General features: G+C 42.2%; 1 protein-coding gene across 1 annotated transcript; it reads right to left on the bottom strand.

The window, feature by feature from the left end:
- Positions 1-3,309: 3,309 nt before the first annotated feature.
- Positions 3,310-23,888, bottom strand: MEX3C (mex-3 RNA binding family member C). The gene is made up of 2 exons (XM_027525772.1): positions 23,099-23,888; positions 3,310-6,350 (listed from the first exon to the last, which is right to left on the bottom strand). Exons 1-2 carry the CDS (start codon positions 23,871-23,873, stop codon positions 5,125-5,127), a joined length of 2,001 nt encoding a protein of 666 aa, XP_027381573.1. The 5' UTR covers positions 23,874-23,888; the 3' UTR covers positions 3,310-5,124.
- Between the last annotated feature and the right edge of the window lie 1,099 nt (positions 23,889-24,987).

Raw genomic sequence — 24,987 nt, forward strand, 5'->3', positions numbered from 1 at the left:
TGTTTTGACTGCTCCACCACTAAGAATGCTTCCATCTCTCCCACTCTTTGGGCCTCCCTGTTCCTGGAGACATAATTTTGAAATTGTGCCAATTAATCACTACAGTGGCCTCTTAAGTGTTGAAGTGAAAGGAAGTCACTTGAACTTTACATAAAAAGCTAGAAATGATGTAGTGCGGAAGGCACGTCAAGAGCAGAGATGGGCTGAAAGCTGGCTCTCTTGTGCCAGTTAGTCAAATGTGATTCCGAGCGAAAAGTTCTTGAAGGAAAACCAACCAGTCACATTTCCTTAAGTCAAAAAGCCTAATCCAGAGCAAGGCCCTAACTTTCTTCAATTCTATGAGGGTTAAGAAAGTTACAGAAAAAAACTCTGAAGCTAGCCAAGGTAGGCTCATGGGGTTTAAGGAAAGAATCTGTCTCCATAACATGAAAGTGCAAGGTGGATCAGCAAGTGCTGATGTAGAAGCTAAATAGCAAGTTTATCCAGAAAATCTAGCTAAGGTAACCAATGTGGGTGGCTATACTGAACAGACTTTCAATGTAAACAGCCCTATATTGGAAGAAGATGCCATCTAGGACTTTCCTAGCTAAAGAGAAGTCAATGAATGCCTGGTCTCAAAAATTTTCAAAGGACAAGCTGACTCTCTCAGGTACTAATGTCGTTGGTGACTTTTAAGTTGAAGCCAACACTCATTTACCATTCCAAAAATTGTAGGGTCCTTAAGAATCATCTACATCTACTCTGCCTGTGCTGTCTAATGGTAGCACATCTATTTACAGCATGGTTTACTAAATATTTTAAGCCCATCACTGAGACTGACAGGGGGAAAAAAAAAAAAAGGTTTCCTTTCAAAATATTACTGCTCATTGAAAACGCATCTGGTCAACCAAGAACTCTGATGGAAGCTGTACAATGAGATGAACACAACATTCACTCTGCAGCCCACATGTCAAGGAGTTTCGACTTTCAAGTCTAATTTTTTGACAAACGTATTAGGACTATAGCTGCCATGGATAGTGTGTTCTCTGATGGATCTGGGCAAAGTCGACTGAAAACCTAGAAAGAGTTCCTGATGCCATCAAAAACATTCATGATTCATGGGAACAGGTCAACACACCAACATTAAGAAATTGGAAGCAGGTGAATCCAACCCTCATAGATGATTTTGAGGGGTTCAAGATTTTAGTGATGGAACTGCCTGCAGATGTGGTAGAAACAGCAAGATGGGTAGAATCAGAAGTTAAGCCTCGAGATGTGACTCAGTTGCTGAAACCTCATGATAAAGACTTGAGTGCAGGAGATGCTTATGGATGAGCAAATAAAAAGGTCTCTTCAGATGGAACCTACTCCTGGCGAAGATAACGTTAAGGCTGGTGAAATGACGACAAAGGATTAAGAATAGGGCATAAATTTAGTTGATGGAGCAGCATGGGATTTGAGAAGATTGACTCCAAATTTGAAGGAAGTTCTACTGGGGGTAAAATGCTACTAAACAGCCTTACATGCTACAGAAAAATCTTTTGTGAAAGGAAGAGTTAATTGATGTGGCAAACTCTATTGTATTTTTAGAAAATGACACAACCTTCAGCAACCACCACCTTGGTCAGCAGCTATTCACATCGAGGCAAGACCCTCCAGCAAAGAGATAATGACCCACTGAAGGCTCAGGTACTGGTTAGTATTTTTTAGCAATGAAGTATTTTAAAATTAAGGTATGTACACTGTTCCTTTGATACAATAGCAATTGCAGGCTGAACAGACTACAGTCCAGTATAAATAACTTTTATATGTGGTGGCCTTGAACTGAACTCACGGTATATCAGAGCTATGCCTGTATTATAAATATCACTATCCTGCATTATTTGTACAGAGTTTTGGAACGAGAAAGGGAGAATATTTGAGGGGAGGTTGGTAGCAGATTGAGAATGTGTCTTTTTATGCTAACACATCCACTGATAAGAATAATTTGAAGTGTAATAACATTCCTGTACCTATTTTCTAAACCTAACTCTTCTAGCCTTTCTCACTCTTGCTAAAAACCTATTTTGCAAGGGGATACTTTTGATAAATTCCTTTATAGAAAGAGTCACATATCATTATAACTAAGCTGCTATCTGATCCTCACATTTGCAGCTTAGCATCTAGCCTCTAAGGCCGTGTAAATGAATAATGTCAAGTTTTCAACAGGTTTGTCTAATCCTTGATTATCCACACTGCAGATTATCCAGTATGGTGCAACAATTCCCTGGTAACACTGGTCCACGGGGTTCATGGAGCCCCTCTCCTGGTACTTCCTTAAACAAGAAAACGGATGTAGGCATATGAGGGAAGGCAGGTTCAGATGGAGACCTTGGATGTGTGTTTATCAGTTTTGCTAATATTAATTTCAGACAAAGTCTTGGCTTCCTCTGGCAAGGAAAGCCTTGGAGATTATTTTCAAGGTCCTCTGAAAGATCTTGACCTTATACTATGTGCAAGTTAAAATTCATATTCACCTCTCAGTCTATGCTGGAATTGTAAAACTACAACAGAGTCGAATAATTTGACTTTCATACTTCTGGAGGCTAATCCTAAAATGAGTGAAATAATTCCACAGGGCAATGATCCTGCCCATCACCAAATCTATACATTCCAGAGTTATCTAGCACAGCCTGGGAATTTGTTCAAAACTTATAATGGAAAGATTTCCTATGGCTGTGTAATACCTCTAAGTATTAAGGACAGAATTTTGGTTTTAGTAAAACAATCTAGAAGTGTCTTTATTCTTGCTTTTTACCAAACAGCAACAATTTATTCTAGTCAGCAAAGTCATTTTCATTAATGGAGCAATATATTTTTTTTTTAATCAACCACAAAGTCTTTCAGAAGGTACTTCAGAATTAAAAGTTAAAAACTCGCACCTTCATACTAGAAAAAATTAGTTTTATAGTTTTGGTGATAAAAGGACAATCTGTAACAAAGGATAAAAACTAAGTCTAAGTTGAGTTCAGGATGTTAGTTAACATTAATATGTGTAAATCACTATTTTATTCATATTAGATTAACTGTGACTATGTGGTCAACTATATAAACATGCAATTATATAATCTAAAACTAGCCAAATCTCTAGATGTACTATAATGTGACACTTATTTAAAGAAAAAAGCTACATTTGGAGAGGAGGAGCATAAGCAACACATTCCACACCTAGAACACGGAACACTAGCTAGGGAGAGGGGAAACTCTTGCTAAAGGACGTTTTCAATTCTGGCAAGTAGCAGTCTTCCAGTGTAAACTAATGAATACATGAAAAACACCAAGGAGAATACATTCAAGTTAATGGAAACAAGTCTTTATTAAGTAACTTTTAATATCAGAAAAATAAAACTCTTATAATTCTCTTTACAGCAAATATATAATATCAGTGCTTTGGCCATCTTAAGTTAAAGGCCCTTTATCATAAAATATATGGTTTTAAACTTTACTCAAATTGAATTTATAATCCCTATGACTTCCCTACATATACATAACAAAAGAGTGTAGTAAAATTAGCAAATACTAAACTATATTGATAATTTATCATTCTTAGTTTGTGGTTTTTAGAAACAGTACACGCACCTAATATATGTCGATTCCTTGGCTTATTAGTTGCAGTGTACAATGCAACGAAATACAAAATACATGCTTGGTGAACATTCGTTTGTATCTACAAGACGGCAGCTAGAGATTAGGTTTCAATACTGACATTTAACTATTCTACAAGCAATTAGCATTACATCATAATATGCCATCAAGGCAATTTTTTATACTGAAAAAATCAAAATAAAAACCGTTATTTGTAAACTTTTATACGAAATGTAACTCTTCAAGTGGAAATAAAAAATAAAATTTGTCTATTTACTATTCAATACACATAGGATTTCAATTTTTGTTATACTGAGAAAAAAAGCTCTTTTGTGTTGGGAAAATAATGCTTCAAAAAATAATTAGTAGAAAAACCCACCAATATAATGTTTTATCCGTTCAATGCCAGCAGATTTGGGAACATACTGAGGATGAAAAGTCACAGACATCCACAGGTGAAATGTAAAAAGTGTATCGTAAAGAAATCTTTCCTTGTGATTGGAAACAGGTTTTGAAATGAAGTAAACTGATTGGAGGTCGTCACAGCTGCTTCTGTAAATATGCTAAGGGCATTGTTACCCCTCTCTCCCTCCCCCTCCCCTAAATGACTAAAAAATAAAAATACATTTATAATGTGCAAGACAAATATGGATTGAACATAAAATGTTTCACATTTTGATCTATAGTCTAAAAATTAATCAATAGCTTGATCAGACTAATGAATGGAATGTTCGTATCCTCAATTATTAGCCAATGCAGGTGCACCCCAAAGCCTTTCCTGGAATGGAAAAACCCAGGTGGCCATTTCCACATTCACTGAGGGAGGCAATGGGTAGGAATTCACGATCAACACAACTGCATTCCTGCTCCACTGATCAGACCAGCCGGGAGCACTCTGGGCGAGATGAAGGTCAGTGTAGCAGTTTTTGTCCCAAATTATAACCAGTGATTGAGTAAACCGCCATCAGCCCTATTATTACCAATAAGCAACCACAATGCATTAAAAAGTTACTTGCAATCCTGCAGAATTAGGCATAAGTTGTTGTAAAATAAAAAAACAAACGGACCTGTTTTGTCAAAACTGGCAGTGTAAAGAAGGCAGCCCTGGAAGTGTCTGAGTCATCTGTAATGCCGCGTACCCTCCATAAACTCTTAACGTGGTTAGGCTTTGGGACCCATCATTTGGAAATCTTAGACGTATACACTTTTCTCATAGGTTCACACAACCTATGATTATCTTCACTCAGCCGAGTTGAACGTCAGCTTTAGCAATTCTTACACAAGCTATGTCTCTGGGTCTACAGGATAAGATTAATAATTCAAACCAAACTAAGACAAGAGACCACTTAGGTTTAGTGTTACCATAGCAGCCTTTTATAAGTTTACTAACAACTTTAGCCTAATCCCAATAAAGCCTGATAACAGTCATAAGAATTCATTAGGAAGTTTACTGGGGGTACCATTATACCCATGCCTTTACGAGTCCATATAGAGATATAGTATTTATGTATATATATATAGTTAAGAGTGAATTTGGATTGCCTGAGTAACAGCTGTCTGGCAAACTGGACATGATGGCGTTCTCTTTTCACAGATCTTGTTGGCACATTCCATGCAGAAGAGGTTGTGGCCACATGGAACTAGGGCAGCAATAACTTCATTCTCAAAGCAAATCACACAGTCGTGCTTTCGTCTTGATTCTGGAGGTGAGCTAGAGGTGGAACCACCATTGGAAGAGGAGTAACTATTGGTACCATTAGAAAAAGCAGGGATGTATATTGGAAGGCCAACATGGTTGCCTGTACTAGGTGGGTCGCTCCTAACCCTCCGAGCAAGTGGGTGTTCAATGCTCTCAGGAAAGGTAGGAGACAGACGAGGAGTAGATGGCTGACTTCCTCTACGCTGAGTCTTCATGTTACCAGGAGGATCACTCCCAAAGCCAGAGAGTGGGTTAACTGGTTCAAACGGAGTCCAGATAGTTTGAGCGGATGTTGGTAGAGAGTCAAAGGCAGGAGAATCAACTGCAAGGTCTTCTGAGCCTACAGAAGGTAGTGTATCTCCAAACCAAAAGTTTCCTGTGCTAAATGGGCTTGTTGGACTAAAGTCAGCCAGCCTATTGCTTCCAAAGTAGGAATCTGTGGAACCGCTTCCCAGGGAACTGGAACTATCATTTCGATAATTGGAGATCATTCTGGCGCGGCTAGGAGGAACGGGATTGGAGGAGAGCCACGCAGAGCCCAGAGTGCCGCCTTCAAAGCTGACGTCGGTACCGTTGTAATGGAAGTCATTCTCTTCGTTGAGCTCAATGTAGTTTCCCGTGCGCATGGCAATATGCATTTCAATTTCTTCTCGTGCTCGGTCAACATTCTCGGGCATCCCTGTCACTTCAAAGACGGGCTCCTTGTCTCTGCTCGGAGTTACTATGTACGTGTGGGTCTGCTGCTGGATTCTTTTGATGGTCGCTCCTTTGGGTCCAACTACCAGCCCTACCACGCGATAGGGCACTCGGACTTGAACGGTGGTCTGACCCGGCAGATTAGGACTGCATGACAGCCCTCCCAGGGCAGGGCCATTTTTGTTTCGAGATGCACGAATCATGGAGAAGTGCTCTGCAGCTGACAGGATTTCTCGTTTGGCCATGGCAACATCTTCCTTCCGTCCAGTGACAACAAAAATGGGCTCTTCACCACGAACCGGTGTTTTGATATACGTGTTCGTCTTGGCTCTCAGCGCTTTAATTTTACAACCTGTTAGAAAGAAAATATTTCTTAAGTATCAACATCTACTTCAACAATACTGATAAAGACAAATTATAGAAAGCTCCTTTCAAGATAACAGTCTGTTTTTGGGCAGTTTTTCTTTCCCTCTTTAAGTTTGAGAGTATTTCTTTATCATAAAAACTTATCACTAAATGCTGATAAAGCTTTCCTAGTTCCACTATGACTCCTGGATCCTGAGAGGTACTTTCCTGGTGATCTCTCATTCTCAGCAAAGAGGTGACGCCTCCACTGAAGGCCTTTAACTCAGAGGACAGGCTTATAGTTTTCTTCCTCTTGTTATTAGTCATTGCAAACGATGCATGAAATAGGCCAGCTATACTATAAGTGGATTTGACTTTCAAAACACTAATAGTTTACTACCTTGCAGGGTGTTGGTGACAAAGAAAAAGAATGTACAATGTGAGACGATACCTATCATCTTATTTAATCTACCTAACAACCCTAAGGACGAGACTATTACACTCCTTTTATTGCTAAGGGAAACAAAGCGCAGAAATATTGTGTCACATGCCTAAGTTCACACAGCAAGTAAGAGGCAGAGCCAGAGTTAAACCTAGGCTGACTTCGTAGTCTGTGGTCTTTTTTGTTGGTCCTAGAACCTCAAATTCCACAGAACTATACTGCATGAGAAAAGTTCTTCAACTGACTTCCACTTAGCTGTCTTGTCATTTTACCTCAACATCATTCTCTCCTCTGTAAAACTCCATGACAATAGCAAAGTGCTCAAAGTTAGCACATCATCTCATTTCTGTTCCATCAGTTGGATTTCAGGCTTAACTACGAATCAGTTGCCTTTATCCCCATCTGTTTATGCTAACTGAACTCATGCATTAACTAAATTAATAATTACATAAAGCAGTTATATATAAATCCAAGACATGGAACTTGTATCAAAATTGATTATTTTTTAAAATTTCAATAATGATGAGTACCTTAAAGAAAAAAAAAAGATGCTGTTGAACTATGGGTGAGACAACTGTAAAACCCTGGGGTAAACAAACTAACCCAGAGTAATTTTGTATTCATTGTGAAGTTCTTGCTAAATTCAAAAGAAATATATTGGAAATTGTATGGAGTATGGTCATTGGATATGGTTTTACTGAAGGACTATAATGGCTGGCAGTCCCATTCTCAAATAAAAGGCTTTGGTTCTAAATCCTAAGTATATTTAAGTTAAATAAAATATCTAAGATACATATGTATAACTACCCAAAGATTACTTTTTGGAGTAATCAGCCATTACCAGTGCCAACTGTGTAACATTGGAGGGTTTCGAACAGTAAAGATGCCAGATATACGCTAAGGCATAAGACTCTAGGGTTATGCTTTTCAAAGATCTTAATGTGAAGCTTGCCAGAACAGATTTCTTCTCGTGACTGTATCGTGCTATTCCTAGTTTCTCAAAATAAAGCAGTTAGATGCTACTGAAAAACACACGCCACAACCTGAGCCGATCATTTTCTTACAACTTTTTTTCCCTGCCCTCAACAAATTCATAATGTACAAAAACGAATTCTTTCTGGACATCATTCCTAACCTGTGTGACTGCACTAGTACCCTCTACCCCACACAAAATAGGTCTCCTTTCCTCCATTCTTGCCTCCTCCAATCAGCTCTCTACCTCCACTTTAGGTAGATGATGCTTTCTAAAAAAGCACCGATCGAAGGCTCACCTCTTTACGTAAGGCTTTGACGACTCCCTCTTACCATAAGGATAAAATCCAGACAGTGCTGCACGCAGAAGCTGGCCCAGTGCCTGGACCTACCTCTCTCTAGCCTTATCTCATACCCCTCCCTTTCCTCTTCCTCACTCCTTAAACTCTGTGGGGTGCTTCCACCACATTCATCGCCTCTCCATGCTCCTTGCTTCCACGATCAGAACGTTCCTTTAACCATGCCCCTCTGCTACCAGCTCTGCGTAATTCCTGATGGCCCTGCAGATCTTAGTTTATTAGGTGCCTTATTCTCTGTGAAGCTTCTGTTCCTTTCCGAGTCAGGTTTACTTTAACCTGAAGGTTATATCTGAGAAGACCAGGGGGGTGGGGGTGGGTCGGGTGGTCCAGCTAAAAGCAAAACCGCAAGGAATGCACTCAGTGGAGGAACTGGAGGAGCTGAGAAGGGCAGAGTGACAGGGTGGGTTGGGGGCTATCAAGAAATTACTACAATTAGTCTAATTTATGCTACTGTAAAACACAAAGTTACTACAGAGTGCTGCTGTAAGTTTATATCTACAATGAACTACAAGATTAAATTGACAGTGTGACTTCTGAATATAGGAAAATCTATTCCTACTCTGCTCCACCACAGAAAGTGACTTGGAAGACCATAAATCTTCCACATCCACTTATCATTCACACAGGCTGAATCTAGGAAACTCCCTCATGCAGCAGAGGAGGTGTTGCTTGAGGCTGAGAACTACAATCATTTCCATTGGCCAGTGTCTGACTGACGAAGAGACTCCTAGGACAGTCTGAAGGGGTGGTGAGAACGTCTAATTCTTCCTATTGCATCCTCAGAAGAGTTACTATCATTATCCGGATACATGAGCTTCTTCTCTGCACTATAACCTAACAAGAAGGCAGTCTGCTAGAATCACACATTTCTAACAGAGAAGGTCCTGATCACCCTAGAGAAAAACACTTGGCAAACTCTGTTAAGGACGAAGGGAGAGTTAGCTTGAGGGTCTAGGGCTGGCCCTTCTCAACCCTTACTATAGTGAACATTAGAAAGCTAAATTAAGAAACTTCTCAAAATGCTTCTGAGACAATAAGCAGCTGTCAGATGAACCTCAGTAGAATATAATATTGGAGGAGGGCATGGCAACCCACTCCAGTATTCTTGCCTGGAGAACCCCTAAGGACAGAGGAGCCTGGCAGGCTACAGTCCATGGAGTTGCAGAGAGTTGGACACAACTGAGCGACAAATATGCACATGCCTAAATCAGATACTACTGAGCCTATGGTTGTTACTAATGAGTATGTGTTTGATAGTCTCATTAGGAAGACAGAGAAGACAGAATGTGGACTACCTCTGAGATAGGGATGTAAGATAGCCTACCCTGCCCAAAAGGCCTACTTACCAAAAACAAGCTAAAAAAACAAATTATTTACAATTCACATCACAAATGGCTAATTTCTCTTATACAGGTACCCATATGCTATGCTATGCTAAGTCACTTCAGTCGTGTCCGACTCTGTGTGACCCCAGAGATGGCAGCACATCAGGCTCCCCTGTCCCTGGGATTCTCCAGGCAAGAACACTGGAGTTGGTTGCCATTTCCTTCTCCAATGCATGAAAGTGAAAAGAGAAAGTGAAGTCGCTCAGTCGTGTCCGACTCCTAGCGACCCCATGGACTGCAGCCCACCAGGCTCCTCCATCCATGGGATTTTCCAGGCAAGTGTACTGGAGTGGGGTGCCACTGCCTTCTCCGCAGGTACCCATATACTTGCCCTTATATCTCAAAACACCAAAAACCACAGAAAAAATAGGTAAAATAGCTCATAGAAAAGGAAACATATAAATAGCTCTGAACAAGAATTTAGGTGTCATCTCCCATCTATCATCTCCCACCTATAAGACTGTCAAATATCAAAAACAAACAGTGCTAGTAAGAATGGGGGGAAAGCCCTCATATTTAGCTGCAGAGTACAAACTGCTCGAGGGCAGTTTGCACTATCCATCAAAATTACAACTTCCTGTATCCTTCTGCCCCTGCCATCCCACTCACAGAATCAAGTCTGTAGGAATACTTGCCCAGGCACGAATAACCACTGTATTCCTGTCTGTATTAGTGGGAGTTGGTACAGCAATGTAAGGGAATACTCTGCAGTCACAAAACTGGAAGACTTAGGGAGATACGTAGGAGGGTGACTTAATTTCCCTGGTACTTTTAAATTCTTACAAATTTTGGAACCATACAAATGCATTATTTATTTTTTTAAAGAAATGTTGTTAAATTAGAAAATTTTAAAAATTAGAGATGAAGAAGTGACAGATTTTACTAGATTAAGTACATCAATCAGACTTTTGACTAGTTGTGAGATTTAGAAGAAAAAAAATTATGAACAGCAGGGTAAATGATTTCATAACCTCAAAGTTGAATAAAGCATTTTAAGTCTAAGAGGTAGGGACTAGCAATTGTTTTCTCATAGCTACAAATAAATATATGGCAAGCTGTATACCAGACTGTGTAGAGATTAAGAACCAGGACAGCACTAATGACTTTCATGGTTACCATTTTGATTTGGAAGTAAATTCCCCCAATAAAGTCTCTAACTTACCTCCCTCCTGTAGGAACCCATTTCCCCTTTCTGTATCACTATGGCTAGGGCTGTGATTCACCTTAAAACTCTTTAGTTGCAGCCAGAATTCTGGTCTTCTCACTTCCTGGTATAGTAAAAGGTTGGGTCTGGCTTCTCCGGGGTAAAGAGTCTCTCCCACCAGCTGCCTGAGCAGTTAAAAGGGAGAGGGCCTCTGTTGCTGGGAGAGGAGTTTAAAGAAAAGGAATTGAAATGGTCTTCAGTGTTTCTCAAACCATGGTTTGCAGTATCAATTTAATAGGCTCCAAATGTTTTGACGAAATATGTGGACATTGACTGCAAAATAAAATGTTCTTTTGATGGGGAAGGGGGGGGTGTCACAGAAAAGCGTAAAGGCACTAGACCAGACCTTTAAGGCTGCTTTTTAATTCCATGAAATGTGGAATGATATACTTAGAAGAATCAGATACAGAATTACAGTCTGCAATGTAGATATAATTACAGTCCAAATCAATTCACCTTAAAACAGGAAGATTATCCAGATCACAGGGGTGGGCCTGACCTGATCACAAGTTCTTTGGAAGAGCTTTCTCCGGTGGGCTTCAGAAGTCGTCAGATGTGCTCTGGCTTTTCTGGAAGAAAGCAACCTATGCTTGACCTGCCTGTGGAGGCCTCATGGCAAGGAACTGTAGGTGGCCTTTGGGAGCTGAGAGCTAGGAGGAAAATGGAGGCCTCAATCCAGAAACCTTGTTCTGTTCTTTACTTTTATTATCTGCTTTAGTTTTCTAATGCTGCCATAACAAGTTACCTCATACAGTGCTTTCAATGTCACAAATTTTTTATTTTACACTTCTGACATGGGTTCTGACATGGGTTTCAACAGGGCTAAAATCAAGGTGTTTGCAGGACTGTGTTCCTCTCTGGAAGCTTCAGGGAAGAGCCTGCTCACTTGGCTTACTGGTAGAGTTGAGTTGCTTATCATCACAAGACTGAGCTCCCTGTGTTCTCGCTGACTGTCCGCTCAAGGCCATTCTCTGCCTCAGGAGGCCTCCAACATAGCTTGTGGCCCTGTCTCTCCATCTTCAGAGTCAGCAATGGGGACTGAACCCTTCTTGTACTTCAAATACCTCCCAATCTCGTATGTGACCCAGCTGGGAAAGTTGTTCTGCGCTGAAGGATTCATGTGATTACACCAGACCCACCCAGCTGATATCAGATAACCTTTTCACCTCAAGGTCCATACTCTACATCTACATAGTCAGAGTGTCCGGGGATATAGGGTGTAGGCATCTTCAGGGAAAGGGGGTTTATTCTGCCTACCACAACACCAATGTCCCGCTCCTCCAATTATTTCTCCATTCTTCCAGGCCCCTGGGCTTTTGAGCAAAGGAAAGTATTGGATTCAGAAAAATCTTAAACCCTAACCCAAGAATAGTGACCCACTGTCCAGAACAGTAGCGAGATACAAGAACAAGAAAAGTTTGGGGATCACGGGCACTGAAGTAGGGTGAAGGGATAAACCAGCGATAAAAATCAAAATAGGTCGAAAAGAAATATATAAGCCAGGGTGTTGATGAAGACAGGGTGTTTATGTCGAGAGATGAGTGATTTGGTAAGAAATGGACAAGTGAACCTGGCCTCCACTTGTCCTGTGGGATGTGACTAAGTGTTCCTAGCTAAACCACTCCTCCTTCGGCCCAGAACATCCACCAGCCTGATGCGTCAACTTACCAATTCAAGTATCGAGTTCCCTATAAAGGTGCAGGTGGCTAATTCCAGGTGATACAGAAACTACAATAATTTCTGCTCTCCAGGAGCTGACAGTGTAGAAAGGAAAGTCATGAAAACAATACTGATATAAGGTAACTGCTTTAATGAAAACAGGCGTACAAAGCAGTGGGAGCACAGAAAAGGGCAGGGCTTTACTGCTTACAGAAGGTGAAAGAAGGCTTCAGATGCATTTGAACTTAGGTTTGAAGAAAGTAGTTCTGCCAGGTGGAAAGGAGAGTCAAGAGAACTGGAAGTGCCAAAGCAGGAATCAAGAGCCCAAGATGGCAGCCTGGATACCACACCTGGCTCAGTGCTACAGGAGCTTTAAGTAACTGGAGGGCAGAATGCCAGGGGAGCAGGTCAGGTGGGGGATGATTTAGTTTAACAAAGGCAGGGAAGTTTAAATTCTATCTGGGAGGTGCAAAGAACTTGTTTTGTTTTTTAAAGAAAGGAACCCCAAATGCTATGTGAAGTATTGCTGATTTTCGACAGAGGGTTTTGTTTTCCAGAAATCAAATTCATTATATTTTCCACTCATTTCATAAACTAGCTACAAATATAAGGTGATTTAAGAAAGCTAAAACCCTTATAAACACACCAAAACTAAGGTCTGTATATTTTTACTTTGGGTCATCTTCAGGTATATCTTTCTTCAGAAATTCCTTCCAAGAGGTTTTATTTTCAAAGAGAAGTTAGTGTACATGCACATACACAAACACACCTGCTTTAATAAAAACAGGGAGGGGAGTGAAGTAGTTCTTTTTATCTTTAAGAAAATTAGAATGCTGGGCTTGATATTAAAAATTACCTCCCCATCCCACCTCCCTTTCCCCATCCTTCTCCTAATTAAATGGCCATCACTTACCTTCTCCCAGACTTCATCATCTCCTAAACATGCCTGGTTCCTCCTGTCTCTACTCAGATATTTCCCTAAATAACCTGGAAAATCCTCCTAGCGCTGCCCCCTCACCCCATATCTTCTGAGTAATAAACATAGTCATTTGGAAAAGATGAGACTGTGTGTTGAAGGCTCTATGAACCCAAGAGTAATACAAATATAGATATGACTATTATTATCACAGCTACAGCTTACTAATTCTATTCCAAGGTCTAGTTTAAAGGAAACATAAGGATCAAAAAACCAGTTATTTGCTGGACTGGGCTCTAATCTACCACCAGTTTGCTTGTGGTTTTAATGTTAGGTCATTCAACCTTTAGGTCCTTTCCAATGCTTTTATTTTTGACCAAGTCTCTCTTCTCCTGGGACATACAAAATCACTTATTTCTGAAAACTACAAAGCACATGGGACAATCTCACATGTATACACATCTATTCTTCCTTTGCTCAAGAAGAGCAGGTTGAATAACAGCTGGAAGCACAAGACTTCGAACAGACCATCACTAACCATCTTTGTGAACATCTTTGTGACCTTTGTGAACAGGTCACTAAACCTCTCTCTCTCCTTCTTGAGGGTGTGTGCTGAGTTGCTTCAGTCATGTCTGATTCTTGGCAATCCTATGTACCATAGCAGGCCAGGCACCTCTGCCCATGGGATGTCCCAAGCAAGAGTACTGGAGTGGGTTGCCCTGCCCTCCTCCAGGGGATCTTTCTGACCTAAGGATTGAATCTACATCTCTTACGCTTTCCTGCATTGGCAGGCGGGTTTTCTTTACCACCTGCCCTGAAGCCCACCTGGGTGTCACCTGGGAAGCCCAGAAACTATAATGAAAGTTACTTCTCTCACTTGGTTGTTGCAAAGATTAAATGAAATAACATCTTAAAAATACTCATCACAGTGCCTGTTATTCAAGTAGGTGCTCAGTAAAGAGGAGCTTTTTAAGCTCTCTAGCCCCTCTCCCCACTCCACCCCCACCACTGCAAGTATTTCATAAGTAAACTGAGCCAATAGGCTTGCCTTTGAAATAATAAACTTGTAGTGCATTTTTCAGTTTTCAAAACTCTCCTATATTTTCATTTAATCATTGTAACAGAGTGGTGACTAGCTTAACAGCTTTAGGAAGGATAAGAAACAAACTGAAAGAGGTTGGAAAGGTCTCCCAGCTAGAAAGCCCGACCTCAAACACAAGCTGTCTCCACACTCCTTTCACTACTCCATACTATTTTTCTCTAAAAGCATTAGAGAAACACATTATTTTATATGTATATTTCATGATATATTAGAATTAACAAGGGGGGGATCATATTCTTTAATAATTGTACATATAAATAAGACCCTTTCCTCTTGGAATAATCTCGACAGACTATTCAAAAGTTCCTACAATTTTATAGGGACTCAATTTTTCAGTATTATTAGCTTCAAAGACTGGTGAATATCAGATAAACCCAGTAAGAGTGTTTTTCACACACACACAACTTAACTCAACATTTAAATAAACTGTTTAGATTAACAATGTAATAGATTCTTAAATGTACAATACAGAAATAGCTTTCCTTTCCCTGCTCAAGGGTCCTTCTTGCAGCTCCAGTCAAAAATCGCTGAAATTTTGTTAAGAATATGGTTTCACATTAGACATCACTTCGTCAACACTTCAAACAGTTTCATTTATGTGACTTTTTAGTTTTGCTTATTACCAGTATTCATACAGACATATAATATCCTAAATCAAGTAGCATCTAGAACAAACAGATCCAAACAACTTTTGGTTGACTGACTCCTCAGGTAAAGGGTTAGAGATAAAGGCAAGAGGGAAGAAAACCTCACAATATAAAAACTATAATGATAAATACTAAAATGGCAAGTCTCTAGTCCAACAGTTCAGTTCAATAAAATAAACAGCAAGTATCTGCTACGTTTCAGGTAATTTAACCAAGATTAAGACTGAGATTCAGTTCTGCCCTCACTGACCTGTACCCAACTTCAAGCATCAAAAGGATTTGTTGTCTATAGGTGTTCATGTACAGATAGTGATCAATCATTTTCTTTTCTTATACCACTGGCTGGTGGCGGTGTTCAAGTCTTTTATATCCTTGCTGCTTTGTCTGCTTGTTCTACCACTTAGAGTTGGGAGCACTGAAGTCTCTAATTCCATTAGCTTGAGACCCTGGGTAAGTTACTTACATCTCCATAGACTTGTTTCCTTATCTGTATGGTTGCAATAAGAATGGATCAAATGAGATGACATACTATTTGACACATTTAAATGTTATTATTTTTAAAGAAAAACTCAAATGAGTCAATTTTCTCTAGAAGTTAAAAACATTAAAAAACCCTTAAGTCCTAAAGATAAAACTTATATTTAGATTATGAAAAATATGTTTAAGATATTAATTTTACAAAACTGGGAAGAGATATGTTGAAGTCATTCTAATTGGTAATTTTAAATCTGGTTTACTTTTACATGATTTTAGGAACTCTTCTTGGGCAAAGATAATATAAGGGTTACAAGTGATATAATCTAGTCCAATCTCACTTTATTTGTGGATAAAACTCAAGCCAATAATTGCCCAAAGTTATAAACTAACGACTCTGAAATGCCTCAATTCCCTAAACACGCCACTTTCTCAACCTGCCTTCTTTTTCCAGTTGATTCTTAGAAGTGGAGAATTCCCAAAATATATGATGTATTTTTAAAAGCAGAGATTAAACTAAATTTTAAATCCCCCCCCCTCCTTTTTGACTTAATTTAGACAAGAGGATCCACATACGCAACAAAAAAGGGTCCCCATTTGGCCTTTCACTAAACCTGTGACACCCAGAGGTGGGTGTTAGAGATGAGAGGTAGAACAATTTTCCTAACTGGGGATTTTAAAATTATGTTCATGTCCATTAGAGGATGTTAATAGAAACTTAGAATTACTTCTATTTGGGAACCATATAATGGAATCAGATTCATCTGTAAATGATTCTCTTTCAGACTATAGACTGGATGGATCAAGTTTTTCCCCCAAGAGGAAACTGAGACTCAGTGAGGTTAAGGGATTTGTCCATGGTCACAGGCAACAAATGGTAAAACCATGTCTCTAACAAGTTTAACTCTAAGTTCAATGTCCTTACTGCAAGCCAAAGGCGAGGGGACAGTGGTATAGAAAGAAGGTCAGCCCAAAGGCCATTTTACACTGGTAACCTTCTAGAAGTTTGGAACTATTCCCTCCCCACTCTTCTCTAACTGTGTTTAAGATGAAGCTTTATGCTTATCTTCAACTCTATCTGCAGTTCATTAAATAATTTTCTTTATTATTTTAAGGCCTAGTCTTATTTTATTGCATGATACCTACCACTTTACTTATGGTCAAACCAGGCTTCCCTGCATACAATGAACTGCAGTTTCTGCTTATTGGACAAAGGCAACAAGCCATGCCCACATGAATTGTTCTTAAATCCTGAACCCTGGCATGAAAGAGGCGGTACAACTATGCAGTGCAACTTAGAATTCTCAGAATCAACCACTGAAATAAAGACTCAAAAGGATTAAAAATAACACTGCGCTGTACATATTCAATTTAGTATAGTTTGGCTTGGTATTACTAATGTTAGAAAATCATTTAAAAAGCTTAAATATCAGATGTAATCACTATAAATGTCTATAAAGTACCTAATGGTAGTATGGGGAGAAGAGTTAAAGACTAAACATGCATCATGGTATATAAGCCATTTGGGAAGGATTAAGATGCAGTTTGATTAAACATATCATTTTAGAATCACCTGAAGATCAATGAGGTTTTAAAACAGATTATTCATAATCTCTTTGGAGTTTCCTAAAGGAGTTTGTTTTTTTTCTTTTTTTTTGACCACAGCATGTGGGTTGTGTGATCAGATGAGCCCTCTGTAGTGGGAGCCCAGAGTCTTAACCAGTGGTCTGCCAGGGAAGTTCCTCAAGGAGTTTTAAATTGCAAACACCCTTTCCTATTTAGTATCTTATGAACATTTTTATCTCTTTTTTTTTCATTTTGTAATTTCATTTCAAATTACAAATGCTATTAAGGCAGAAATTACACTAAAAAAATTTGGCCACAATCCCATAGACTTTAATACTGTGATAGTCATCATGGCTGTTCATGAATATTCTGGCTCTCTCCTGTGGACACATGATTGTAATGCAATTTCTCACCCACTTGAAGTTAGGAGTGGCCAGATAACTTGTTCTGATTAATGAAATATGAGTGGATGTGATCACCATGCTACTTCAGGTCTAACATTTAAAGACCGGTGTATGCTACGCCACCGTCTCATCCTTCAGGCACAGAGAGGAAGACCAGCCATACTTGAGATGGTGGCTGCTTTGTTGGTCTAAGACCCTGAATGACCAAAATGAGCAGAGCCCCTGTGAAAAAGAAATAAGTCACTGGTCATTTTAATACTGAGATGTTGGGGTTCTTTGTTATTACAGAATCATTTATGCCTATCTGGATAGAAGTGCCATGTGTTTAACAGGCATTTAGATATCAGTTCCTTTCAGTTCTGTCACATTAGAAGGATACAGTAATGTGTGAAACTGTCTGCTAAAGCAGAGAAAAGGTGAACGAGATTAACAATTAATTTCAGATTTAACTTAAGAACAGTAGTATGTGCTTATCACTTAGTTTCATATATGTCAATGTATTTGTGTACAATTCACAGTCCCTAGAGGTACTGTAGATAACGCCTATACCCAGCTGAAGAAGAGGAATCTGAATCCTAGGGAGTGATTTGTCCAAGGCCACACAGTGACTTACTGGCACAGAGTAATCAGAATTTAGGAAGTTTAACTTCTGATTGCTGTCTCTTTCCAATACATCACAGCTGAGCAAGGACTGCTAAGGGCAATTTGGGACAGCTTTCAACATATATTTTTATAGCAAAACATATATTCTAAAATAATTTTTGTCTTCAGTTTAAGACACAAGCAACAAATTTTTCCATCTGTGCAAATATTAGATTAATTCAAAACGAGATCCACAAAATACTAAGCACGATCTTATAACTAAATTCCACCTTTCCTTGAAAATGTAAGATTTAAGGTCTAGAATTCCAACCCATAGACATTGCTGGAAATCTCCCTTGAGGAAATCTCTATAGGTCTCAAATACTTGACTCCCTGCATCAGTTTTAGGTCACTAGCATTTTCTACCAGGGGGCAGAAAACACACCCTTGAATTACCACTTTATTTTCCATTTCCTCCTTAGTGAATGAAAATAGTTCATTAGCTGAATACGGCAGGAAGAAAAGGCAGTGGATTCCCCACCCATCTGTAAAACAATTAAGGTTCCAAAGCTAATACAAACTATTATTTGGATCTTAAAGTCTAAAAAAATGACAATGTTTAATTTTTAAAGCTAGCATGTATATACAACAAATTAACTTTCTGAATTATAAATGATAGCGAATTTCTAGTTAGACATAATAGAATGTTAGAACAATGCTGTGCCTTCTGGACACCAAAATCTTATTAAGTAAATTAATTTGGACAGTGATATTTTAAGCTATGCATATTAGAAACACAGTATCCTAAATCACGTTTAGGACTGAAATTGACCCAAAATATTCTTCCTGAGCAAGATGCTTACTGAGGTAGCAATGTAGAATTGAGAACTTTATCCCCATTATCAAACAATTGGTCTAACCGCCAAGTTCCACTACCTGAGCAAGGTATCTATTAGCACCTCAGTTTCTATGTCTGTAAAATGGGGATAACCACCTACCAGAGTTAAATGGCAGGTAATATAGTACCTGGAAGAGGGAATGCCAACAACTCTCCCCCTAAAAGAAAAAGACACTGTGCTTTAGCATTATTCTGAAACTATTTCTCCTCATGAAATAGATATTTCTTCTTAAACAGGGAATTTATGTACAATACCAAACTTTCTCTTTTTAGAACCTGAAAACTTGTTCCACCCTAGGAAACTGGGGAAAATTTTCCCAAGGATGTATTTAAGACAACCTAAAACAATGTGTCATATTGTCTGTTTTTAAAAGTGGAAATATATACAATCGGTGGGGATCAGTGGAAACAGAGTAGCTGAATAAAGAAAAAAAATTTCTAAGGAGGTCTAGCTCAGTAATAGCCAAAACAGGGTACAAGAAGTCACTGGAGTGCAGGAAAAAAAATCAAAACACTCCAATTTCCATCTTAACTCATCCTTTTAAACTGTTTACATGTTTTAAAAATGTATAGTATATCAGCATATATATTATTCATAAATATTCACATATTGAGATTATTAGCTTAAATATTTTTTGACAGAGTGTACAACAAAAAAAAGAGGCTTCCCCAATGGTTCAGCAACAAAGAATCTGCCTGCAAGGAAATGCGAGTTCCATCCCTGGGTCAGGAAGATCCTCTGGTATAGGGAATGGCAACCCACTCCAGTATTCTTGCCTGAAAAATCCCATGGACAGGTGCACACACACACACACACACACACACACACACACACACACAGAAATAGCTTTTCTCAACTAGGTTAGAGAACACACATATACCATCAAGGAAATCACTCATGAAAATAGTTAAAGATGTACATTAATCTTAAACTGTACTATAAAACCTTTACAAGTCTTTAAAACAACTGAACTTATGACATTCAATATTTATTTATACCATCGTTAAGTAGAGTAGTACTTTAATTCATTTTTCAGTCTAACTGGTTCTCAACGACTATGCAAATTGGAGCAAAGTCCATTGACTTAAATTAAACGTCCTGTTAACCACTGTGAATGTATCTTGCAGGTACTACATTTTTAAAAAGTTAGGTCGTAAATCTGTTGTCAGGTTTACTTTTGATGTCTATATTCCAGAACTTCTTTGATTATCAACAAGCCTCTTTAGTTCCTGGCTTTATTTTACAGTATTGTTGGTTTCAAAATGAGATGCAAACTTAAAAAGGGGGACCAATTTAACATTTGCAAATGACCATATGCTGCTGGGGAGTATAAATATGAGGTCAACACTGCCAACTTTCATGGCTATCAAAAGCAGTAGTTTGTTTTTCTGAAAGACACTGGAACTAGAGGCCATCTACATGAGTTGCTAGTCTATATGACTCAGAATTCCATTTGTCCTACTCTCTGCTTCAGAGCTGAAGTCACAGATGTCTCCATCTGTGACATAATTATTTCCAAAACCAATTAAGAGATGTCAAACAGAAACGTATGACTTCAGGTAATGAGTAAAAATGGCAGGAAGGGATAATTCTTAAGCAGGAAAATTTTGTTCCAAAGCAAGAAGTAAATTAAATGATTTGCCCTGTTTATTCACTTAGGGAAAGGGGAAATTATCACACTGTAAAAGGATGCAAACATTAGAAGTTGCCTGGTTCTCTGTGCAAGTGGGAAAATAAATACAGGCTTTATAATGGTGCTGCTGAGGGTGGGGGTGGCAAAGGGGCCAATGATCCACTAGTTGAATGGGCCGGAACAGGAGAAGGGGAAAACTTTTTGCTCTTAAGATAATCTTGAGAATGATGACATACTTTTAACAGTACTGTCAACTCTGGGAAAATAAGTGCAAAAGGAAGAGTCAGCAACTTGTCTCTATGTCCTAAGACATAAACAGATTCACATTTCCTTATTAACTAATAAGTTCTACCCTAAGAGGAAAAACTAAAGACTTTATTTCATTGCTATAATTTGGTGCAAGATTAAAACCTGGAATTCAGTTTACTTTTAAATAATAGAGTGGTATAAAGGTAACAGTCTGCCTAATTAAGGGCCATTTTACCATGCTTTAAAGGGTATAATACAGAAGACAAAAATTCGTATTAACTGAACAAAAGCTTTCAGTATCTCGTCCCTTAGTAAAACTGGCCTCTAAGCGTTCCTTTGTTATCCTAAACTGTCACCATAAGCAAACTGAAGCAACTTGTGCTGAGGAAATACCAGCCTAGAAGGGCCTGAACACACCTTGCCATCGCCTTTTCCCCACTCTGCTAAGTATCAGACTCTAAGTATCAAAACAGTCCTCCTCACAACTTTCCAACTGTACCTAGAGATTATTTCTCCACACCTTTCCTCACCGTGTCCCTGTCTTTCTTCCACCTTCCATTTGTTAAAGTCCTATCCATTCTCCAAGGCCCCCCACAGCTGATACATGTACGACTTTGTCACACACTATAGTTATTGACATTAATTACAGATTAGATTAGTGCCACTCCGCTGTTTATATTTGACTGTTGGCTTCTTAAGGGCAGCAAGTTAGTTGGAACTAACCTCACATTCCCAACTGCCATAAACTCAAATGCCTGGCAGAATGTAAGCTTGATATATAGCAATTCCCGGATGCTGTTAATGGAATAACCAACTCATTCTGGATCTATAACTTGAGATGTTATAATTTCATCCTATGTGAGGTGAAACAGTTCTCTCCTGGACTAGCATCTTCAGTACTGCAAAATCAAAACAAAAGCAAAACAAAAAAACAAAAAAGGAAAGCAAAATTGATTCACCAAACTATGGGAATAAACTCTTAAGGGAATGGCATCAGCTTTGAACAGTCTTTAAGTACCAGGCAGTCTGAAATAGGCTATCTCCTCCATCCAGATTTCAGATGGATGGATTTTTCATATTAAAATCCTAGAGGTAAGAAATGAGCCAACTCTGATATTTGAAACCACCATTTCGACAGACCTTATTTATGTGTACTTTAGACCACTTGGGAAAGATGAGATCATTTAAGCAGCAGCGCCATCATTTCTTTTTATTTGACCCCAACAATGCTCTCAACCTAACAGTAGAGAGACATGCATCAACCAGGTTCAATCATATTGTAATAAGTCAGCTGCAGAGAATATTCACTCTTCCAATAAAGGGGGCGAAGCTACACTAATGAGCATAGGACCTTCCCTAAAAATGTCGGATAGAGAGGTACTCTGGGCATCCCCTTCCCCCACCTTCACAAATCTACTCCTGGAATCTGAGACATAGGTCCTTTGTCTGAACAATGTGGGAGGAGTCTGTCTGCAGTACTGGTGTGCTGGCAAGTGAGAATCTACTGAAAACTGTATAAACGTACAAAGTTCCTTAACTCAATTACTTTACTGTCCAATTTTCCTTCATCGTGTACCCTAAAGCGTTCTAAAAGGCAGCCACTCTGTCTTTTCGATAGTTAAAATATATCGGAATACCGTGATCGATCAACAGAGTTAGCTAAGAAGCTAAGTTTCTGAACAGCGAAGAGGTGCAGGGGGGGTGGCGGTAAGAACGACCACTTGAACATCCCCTCTTCCCTCGCGAATGAGCTTCCCGCTCCCCACCCCCTCGACAAGCCTCCATTTCTGTCAATTTCTTCTTCCCAGAAAGCCGTTGTAAGGCAGGCTGAGAGGTTTTTACAAAGACAGTAGTCGGCTGCGCAAACTTGCGATCTCGAAGCTTTTAGTGCACAACACCGAATCCACAACCGACCCGACCTTTTACCACCTCAGGTTGTTTCTGGTGCCACGCCAGCTGGGGTGTTCCAGGAATACAGCCCGAGTCAAGGGGACACCGCCGGGCTGGGTGGCTCAAGAAACTTATCGCCTTGCATTGTGCAGGAGGAGAGGAACACCGTGGGGGGTGGGGGGGTTCGCAAGGTGACCCATCTTCTCGTCTGGTAGCCCCTCGGGTTCCTCCCACACCCCTTCCCGGTGGACCTAGGGCCCTCGCCAGGTTCGCCTTTCCAGCCCCAAGCTCCTTTCTTTCGTATCCCCACCCACGCGCACTCACCGGGCCCAGCCCGGCTGGACACCCCCCCAACCCCCCACTCGCACTCACCCTGGCGACCGACAATCTCGGCGACATGCTCGGAGCTGGGCACCGGAACGCACTCGGTGGTGTTAACGCTCTTCCTCCGGAGCAGGGCCGCCTGCTCCCCGTTCAGGGCGGCCGCCGCCGCCGCCGCCCCGCAGCCGCCGGGGCCGTAGGCGTGGGACAGCATCGCCGCCATCATGCCCTGGGCATCGTCCCCTCCGTAGAGCACCCCCGCCGCCGCCGCCGCCGCGGCCGCCTCCCGGGCATCGAAGCCGGCGGCGGGCAGCAGCACCGACCCCAGGGACCCGCCCGGGATCGGCTGGGTCTGAGAGGCGGCGGCCGCGGGCGGCGACAGCAGCAGCAGGGACGGCCGGCCCTCCTCCTCTGCCTCCTCCAGCTCCTCCTCCTCCAGCAGGTCTCCGTCCAGCTCCGCGTCCTCCCCCTCCTCCTCCTCCTCGTCGTCGTCGTCCTCCTCCTCCTCCAGCTCCAGCTCGGCCGCCTCCGAGACCCCGGGTCGGCCGGGCGGCGCCCGCTCCTCGGGTGATGGCCCCGCCGCCCGCCGGGCCGGGCCCTGCGCCGCCGCGGCCCGGATCGCCGGGGCGCCGGGCTCCGCCGGGCTGGGGTCGTCGAGGCCCAGCGCTGCCAGGCGTTCCCTCAGCAGGAGCCCGTCCCCCTCGAGCTCCGGGCCACCCGCGGGGGGCGGCGGCGGCGGAGGCAGCGGCGGCGGCGGCGGGGGCGGCTGCGGCAGCGGGGCCGGGGCCGCCGCCAGGGCCAGGGCCGCGGAGCTGCCGCTCGGCATCGCGGCGGCGCGCTGTCAATGGCGGCGGCGGCGGCGGCGGCGGCCGCGTCAGGCGCGGCGGGCGGCGAGCCCCATGGCGGACAGGGCCCCGGCCCTGCTCAGCGCGCAAACACTTTTCCTCAGGGGAGGCGGCGGGGCCGAGCGACCCGGGCCGAGCAGCGCCAGGGCCGCCCGGAGAGCGGAGAGGGCGGGGTGGAGGGGCAAGGGAAGGAGGCAGAGGCAGGTAACTAGGTGGGTGGGTGGGGACGGCAGCGGGGCGGGCTGACGGAGGTTCGGCCGCGGCTCCCCTCTCAGGGATTCTTTTGTTTCATGGCCTCAACCAGCCCCCGGCGCGCGCGGCGGCGGCGGCGGCGGCGGCGGCGACGCCCCACGCCGCTCTCCTAAGGCAGCCGGCGCGCTCTGATTGGCCGCTTTTAATCTCCGGGAGCCCGCCCTCGCCTCCCCGCGGCCTTCTAACTCCGGTCCCTAGCCCCTAGCCCCACCCCCCCACCCGCTTCTTGGGCCCCGCCCCGCTCCTCCCCAGAGCTTTCTGATTGGGTGACTGGGACGAGCCCGCCCCTCAAAGCCGTCTCCGTCCGTCCTCTGCCCTCCCCCCCCCCCACCCCGCCCTCCCCGTTCCCTACTGGCTCACGAGGAGAGGGACTGTGATTGTTCGCTTTACACGTCACTCTTTGTGACGTGACCGGGTGGAGGCGGGGCGAAAGCAAGGCCGAGGAGGGCTGAAGCTGGGAGCCTTCTGGAGGGGGTTCTCGCGCAGGCGCGTGCAGTCCAAGCGCACACCTGGCCGTCTGCGGTCCTGGGCATCTTTGGGGCCCACCTGGGTGGGGTCTTTCAGTTCCCAATGGGGGCGGCTTTGGAGGTGTAGCGTAGGCATGGGCCCGGAGGGCATGGTTCAAGAGGTGATTTCCCTCTTTCGGAGTAAGGGCCTAGGGAGAGAGTCATTGCAGGAGGGGCCAGTGAGGTGTCCTCCTGTGCAGCCGCAGGGGTGGTTTCCAGAGCCGCGTGGCTCCTGGGCCTTCCCTGCACCACCCCGGGAAGCTCCTCCTTCCCGGGCGGGGCCTTCCCACGCCCTGCCGGCTCGCCTTCCAATACCAGCCCGGTAGGTTCCATCAGG

The sequence above is a fragment of the Bos indicus x Bos taurus genome, chromosome 24 (genome assembly GCF_003369695.1).
Source record: "Bos indicus x Bos taurus breed Angus x Brahman F1 hybrid chromosome 24, Bos_hybrid_MaternalHap_v2.0, whole genome shotgun sequence".
Taxonomy (NCBI): Eukaryota; Metazoa; Chordata; class Mammalia; order Artiodactyla; family Bovidae; genus Bos; species Bos indicus x Bos taurus.

Coding starts and splice junctions, on each gene's coding strand:
- MEX3C (XM_027525772.1), bottom strand. CDS start 23,873: ATGCCGAGCGGCAGCTCCGCGGCCCTGGCCCTGGCGGCGGCCCCGGCC. Junction 6,351..23,098: donor CGAGATTGTCGGTCGCCAGG/GTGAGTGCGAGT, acceptor TCTTTCTAACAG/GTTGTAAAATTAAAGCGCTG.